The 6000-nt window shown below is 45.6% G+C and overlaps 1 protein-coding gene across 1 annotated transcript in view; it reads right to left on the bottom strand.

The window, feature by feature from the left end:
• Positions 1-920: 920 nt before the first annotated feature.
• The window catches only part of man1a1 (mannosidase, alpha, class 1A, member 1), a 126845-nt gene continuing 121765 nt past the window's right edge, over positions 921-6000 (bottom strand). Inside the window, exon 12 of the mRNA XM_075458662.1 lies at positions 921-3410. Coding sequence (XP_075314777.1) covers positions 3284-3410 — 127 coding nt within the window. The 3' untranslated portion in view covers positions 921-3283. The remainder of the gene's footprint in view (positions 3411-6000) is intronic.

The raw sequence follows: 6000 nt of genomic DNA, 5'->3' as shown, positions 1-6000 counted from the left end.
TGTGAAAGCTGGGCCTAACATCTGTGAAAGCTGGGCCTAACATCTGTGAAAGCTGGGCCTAACATCTGTAAAAGCTGGGCCTAACATCTGTAAAAGCTGGGCCTAACATCTGTGAAAGCTTGGCCTAACATCTGTGAAAGCTGGGCCAAACATCTGTGAAAGCTGGGCCTAACATCTGTAAAAGCTGGGCCTAACATCTGTGAAAGCTGGGCCTAACATCTGTAAAAGCTGGGCCTAACATCTGTGAAAGCTGGGCCTAACATCTGTGAAAGCTGGGCCTAACATCTGTGAAAGCTGGGCCTAACATCTGTGAAAGCTGGGCCTAACATCTGTGAAAGCTGGGCCTAACATCTGTAAAAGCTGGGCCTAACATCTGTGAAAGCTGGGCCTAACATCTGTGAAAGCTGGGCCTAACATCTGTGAAAGCTGGGCCTAACATCTGTGAAAGCTGGGCCTAACATCTGTGAAAGCTGGGCCTAACATCTGTGAAAGCTGGGCCTAACATCTGTGAAAGCTGGGCCTAACATCTGTGAAAGCTGGGCCTAACATCTGTGAAAGCTGGGCCTAACATCTGTGAAAGCTGGGCCTAACATCTGTGAAAGCTGGGCCTAACATCTGTAAAAGCTGGGCCTAACATCTGTGAAAGCTGGGCCTAACATCTGTGAAAGCTGGGCCTAACATCTGTGAAAGCTGGGCCTAACATCTGTAAAAGCTGGGCCTAACATCTGTGAAAGCTGGGCCTAACATCTGTAAAAGCTGGGCAAACATCTGTGAAAGCTGGGCAAACATCTGTGAAAGCTGGGCCTAACATCTGTGAAAGCTGGGCCTAACATCTGTGAAAGCTGGGCCTAACATCTGTGAAAGCTGGGCCTAACATCTGCGAAAGCTGGGCCTAACATCTGTGAAAGCTGGGCCTAACATCTGTGAAAGCTGGGCCTAACATCTGTAAAAGCTGGGCCTAACATCTGTAAAAGCTGGGCCTAACATCTGCGAAAGCTGGGCCTAACATCTGTGAAAGCTGGGCCTAACATCTGTGAAAGCTGGGCCTAACATCTGTAAAAGCTGGGCCTAACATCTGTAAAAGCTGGGCAAACATCTGTGAAAGCTGGGCCTAACATCTGTGAAAGCTGGGCCTAACATCTGTAAAAGCTGGGCCTAACATCTGTGAAAGCTGGGCCTAACATCTGTAAAAGCTGGGCCTAACATCTGTAAAAGCTGGGCAAACATCTGTGAAAGCTGGGCCTAACATCTGTGAAAGCTGGGCCTAACATCTGTGAAAGCTGGGCCTAACATCTGTAAAAGCTGGGCCTAACATCTGTAAAAGCTGGGCCTAACATCTGTAAAAGCTGGGCAAACATCTGTGAAAGCTGGGCCTAACATCTGTGAAAGCTGGGCCTAACATCTGTGAAAGCTGGGCCTAACATCTGTGAAAGCTGGGCCTAACATCTGTAAAAGCTGGGCCTAACATCTGTGAAAGCTGGGCAAACATCTGTCTCCACGTTAAACTGCGGCTCTGCTGAGTCGTTCGTTTTGTTCGTCAGAGGCCATAAATCTTCCAAAGGGAAAGTTTGAGGGGAAAAACTCAAAAGTAAAAACCTAAATGTGTGCAGTTAGGTTAATGAGATATTTGTTTAGAGGGAAATGTGCAGAAAGCAGATAAATCAATAGCTACCTCAGCTTTTTAATGCATGTATGAACTGCAGTAATGGTCTTGCCCGTGTGTAATTGGGATAAAACGATGTAATCATAATTCACTTCGACATCTGGCAAGACGAGACAAACAAGACAAAGTTTTACCGGATGCTGACATGTTTTTCACCTCTCAGCCAGCTCCTGTGGGCTGTAATAGGACCGTCCCACCACTAGATGTCACTGCACTAAAGGAAATAACTGGAACTTGTTCTGGTCTCAAGTCTCTCTGGCTCAGACAGGAAACAGCAGGTAACTTCCAACTTTCACTCTGAGCTTTGTTTTATGGCGTCTTTTCACTGTTTTTCCACTTATCGTTACTTTTAACTCTTCTTCTGTAGTTTTCCTGCCAAAGATATGCTGAATAAGAATGAAAAAGTAGACGTAATCCTTTAATCTAGTTTTGGTTGCATCATGTGAGGCCTGGGAGCCGACATAAAGCTGTGAGACCACTCTTAAAACTCCACTGCTTCATGAGTTTCAGCTGCTTCTCCCTCTACAGTGAAGGCACGAGATCGAAGTCCGAACTGGATTAAATCTGGCTGCGGTTGTCGGTGGCGACGGGAGAGAATAAGAGCAAACTAAAGAGCAAATGAGCACAACGTGGATTGCAAACAGAAGCAGCAACACGGTCGCGTTTGAGTGTGAGAAGAACGAAGAAATAAAGTTTAAAGCTGCGTTTGGATCAGTATGGCTTTGTGTGCGACACACGACGACAAAGAAGGAAATAAATTTGGTAAAAACACGACGTCTGCTCTCGGCGATCTGTTCAAACTTTGCTTTTAAAAAAGCTGCGGATGTGTCGTCTTTGCGAAGGAAAGGAGGAGAAAGCGGTGGATGCCTGTGAGAGAATGGCAGCTGAGTGTAAACCGGCAGGTGGAAGGATGCGACTGGCTATCTCAACTCAAGACGAAGGAGGCGGGGCTTGAAAGTTCAGCGGCTTTATAAAACACACGTCTTTAGAAAAGCAAATCCCAGCGTTTCTTTTTGCAAACAACACGGCAAATCGAGGCGTGACGACAAGAAAAAACGGTTCCTATTCAGATACTGAAGCAGCACAGCGGGAGGAAACGGACGGCGTGAACTCGGCGTCCTTTAGTTCACGCCGTCGGCCTCAGCGTCCTCAGCTCAGAGGCTTTTAGTCCCCGAGTCTGGGGTCCATCATTTAGGGAGATGGCTGGTTTCTCCGTCACGGAAAGAAACAGATAACAGAGTCGTAGCTATAAAAAAAACTGATGAAAAACGCTGCTCAGATCGTCACTCTGAAGGAGCAGGAAATTAAATAAAGCCCAGAGAGACACCCAGAAGCAGCCTGATTATCACAAGGTCAGGAACCCAAACCCACGTGGGGGAACGTTTTCGATGAGCTTAGAAAAATGTCGATCCAGGATCAGCTTCTGGACTCAACCAGAGGCCAAGTGTTTTCAAAAGAAAGAAAGAAAGAAAGAAAAAAAGGATCTACAGTTCAGATCCCGTCGAAAATACAAAGTAAATCCCATCAGGAGGCATCTGTAACCACCGGAGGATCCACTCACAGACAGCTGGAGGCTCAGATAAACAGCATCACAGGTTCTCACACCGGTTCCCACACTGGTTACTCCACTTCGTTGGGTAGGTCTGTTTTATCCTTCCGGATGACCGGCAGAGGGTGAGCCTCGGTGTTGAAGACCCAGTGGTCGAACGGTAGGTGGTCGTCATCAGAGAAGAGCAGGTAGAGATACCTGGAGGACACAGAGAAGCAGACTGTAACGCACTGGATGTGACACCAAACATCCGGGTTATCCCAATGCACCAGAAAGCCAAACGAATAAAGGTTTGGGAGACAAAATTCAACAAGTACTGCAGCAGATTTGAGCTTCTGGGCTGGTGAGTTCCTTTCTTTTTAGACTTCACACCCCCAGATTTCCCTCTGTGCAGACTTTCTGCCATCAGCTGACACACTTCAGACCTGTAAACAGCTATTTAATGCTGCGTCCCGGTCTGTGTGGGTCACCACACCCGCTGATGTGTTTGCTGTGGTTTTGCTACACCTACATGAGCAGAAATAACAGAAATATTTGGACACACCCACAAGCTGAAGAACAAATGTTGGAATAGTGCTGCCTGTCAGCTGGGAGCTGCACCTCGGCCCACCTTCAGTTTACAGTTGAACTAACTGGATGTTTTCCTAAATAAATATGCTGCATTTTCTACTTCATTATTTGTTCTGAGGTCGATGAAATGCCTCAATAAACGGTTGAGAAATTAATCAAGGGATCCACCAATTAATTGTCCAGTTATCTCATTTTTCCAGGAAAAAGAAAAAGAAAAACTCTCATAGAAAGCATCTCATCACCTGTGACACCTATAAGGGTAAAATGTAAAAAAAATCAGCTATTTATTTTAGCTGGAAATGTGGTAAATGAGACAGAAATTCTTCTGTTTGTGAAGAGAAACGATGTTAAAAATGGCCGACAAGCTAAAGCTAGCTTCACATTCCTCTACTTTTTATTCCCTGCTACGTTAGTTTTTGCTTTAATTTGTACGTCGGTACAAATAACAACAGTTCTCTGATGCTCCTTTATATTTAGAGATGATGAAAACAGAGAAAAAGATTCAATAAATGGAGATATAATAACTTTTCTGTTGGATACACTGACAGAGAAGCAGCCTGGAGCAAGTACAACATGCTGTTTAAAACAAGAGTGAAATACACTCAAATTTAAGTGTGCTCATGGCTAATCCTCATATTCATATTTAGTGTTGCAGAAGGAGACCAAACGGACCTCAGAAGTGAAGTTTAGCTCATTTTCAGCCATATCTGAAGAAGAAACACCCTGAACTATCCAATAAAAACCGCTCACATCCATGTTTGGGTCCGTCTGGTCACATTTTCCAGCTTCTCCAACCAACATGCAGATTTCATGATGCAACCTTTGTTATGCTAAACTGAATCTTCAGATTTCTTCACAAGCATGACGTATTCGTTCAATTACAAAGCGTTTAGACACTATTTCCAGATGTGCTCAAGTTTTGCAATATTTACCAGGTGGCCGTGCCAAGAGGACAGACGTGGAGCCCAGAGAGGAGGGTGGGAGCGGCTTGTGCTCGGGGGGCAGTTTATGAAAGCCGAAGTGTTGAAACGCTGCAGCTAAAGATGGATTCAGGTTACGGCTGGAAAGGTGGAATCAGTTTGGATTTGATCATGAAAACAGATCAATAAACACAAAGCAAAAGCGTCGTGTAAGGCTTGTTTTTATGGGCAATAAAAATAGTGATTGTCTGTGAGGCCTCCAGCCTCCCTCTCCTCACAACCAGGCAGCAGCGTGAAGTATGGCCGTGTCCTTGGCAGCAGGGGGAGATGAATACTGGAAGTGGCTGTATATGATGCCAAGATCCCCGAGGAGCATTAGCAGGATTACACTTATGGGTTTACAGCTAAATGGGATTGATATTTCCAGAGACTAGTTCAGTCTGTTTCTGATCACATGGATAAAACACAGCCCGACTGATGGGGGCAGTTGTTGTGTGAACATCCAGGTTTGAGGTCGACAGCAGTTATTAAAAGCAACACAAGGATGGTGTGAGAAAGGGGAAGTAGGAGTGGTTGGTGAAATGTAAGTGAAGCTAAAGGAAACAGGAACAGAAATTTATAAGGAACTCAGCAGGAAACGTCAGTTAGAACTGATTTACCAGAAGTGGAATGATGATGTTAAATCATCAACATATAAATGCCGTAGATCTGCTGCTGTGTTTGGGATCTTTGTCCTGTTGATGAGACAGTTTAAGCCCAGCTTTCTACATCTGACTCTAGAACACTTTGGTATCCAGAGGAGTTGATGGTGGACTCAGTGGCTGCGAGGTGCCCAGGTCCTGTGGCTGCAGAACCAGCCCAGAGCATCAGCCCTCCACCACCGTGCTTGACAGCTGGTGTGAGGTGTTTGTGCTGATGTGCCGTGTTTGGTTTCCTCCAAACGTGCTGCTGTGCATTATGAGCAAACATCTCCACTTTGCTCTGGTCTGTCCAAAGGACATTGTTCCAGAAGTCTTGTGGTTTGTTCAGATGCAGCTTTGCAAACCTAAGCTGTGCTGCCATGTTCTTTTTAGAGAGAAGAGGCTTTCTCCTGCAGCCCTTCCACACAAGCCATACCTGTTCAGTCTGTTTCTAACTGTGCTGTCATGACCTTTAACCTTTAACATGCTGACTGAGGCCTGCAGAGTCTGAGATGTAGCTCTTGGGTTTCTGACCTTGGGGTGACCTTGCTGGGACGTCCACTCCTGGGCAGATTGACAGCTGTCTTGAATGTTTTCCACTTGTGAATAATCTTTCTC

This window comes from Odontesthes bonariensis, chromosome 24 (assembly GCF_027942865.1).
Source record: "Odontesthes bonariensis isolate fOdoBon6 chromosome 24, fOdoBon6.hap1, whole genome shotgun sequence".
In the NCBI taxonomy this organism is placed as follows: Eukaryota; Metazoa; Chordata; class Actinopteri; order Atheriniformes; family Atherinopsidae; genus Odontesthes; species Odontesthes bonariensis.
This window is presented reverse-complemented; position numbering and strand designations above follow the sequence as displayed.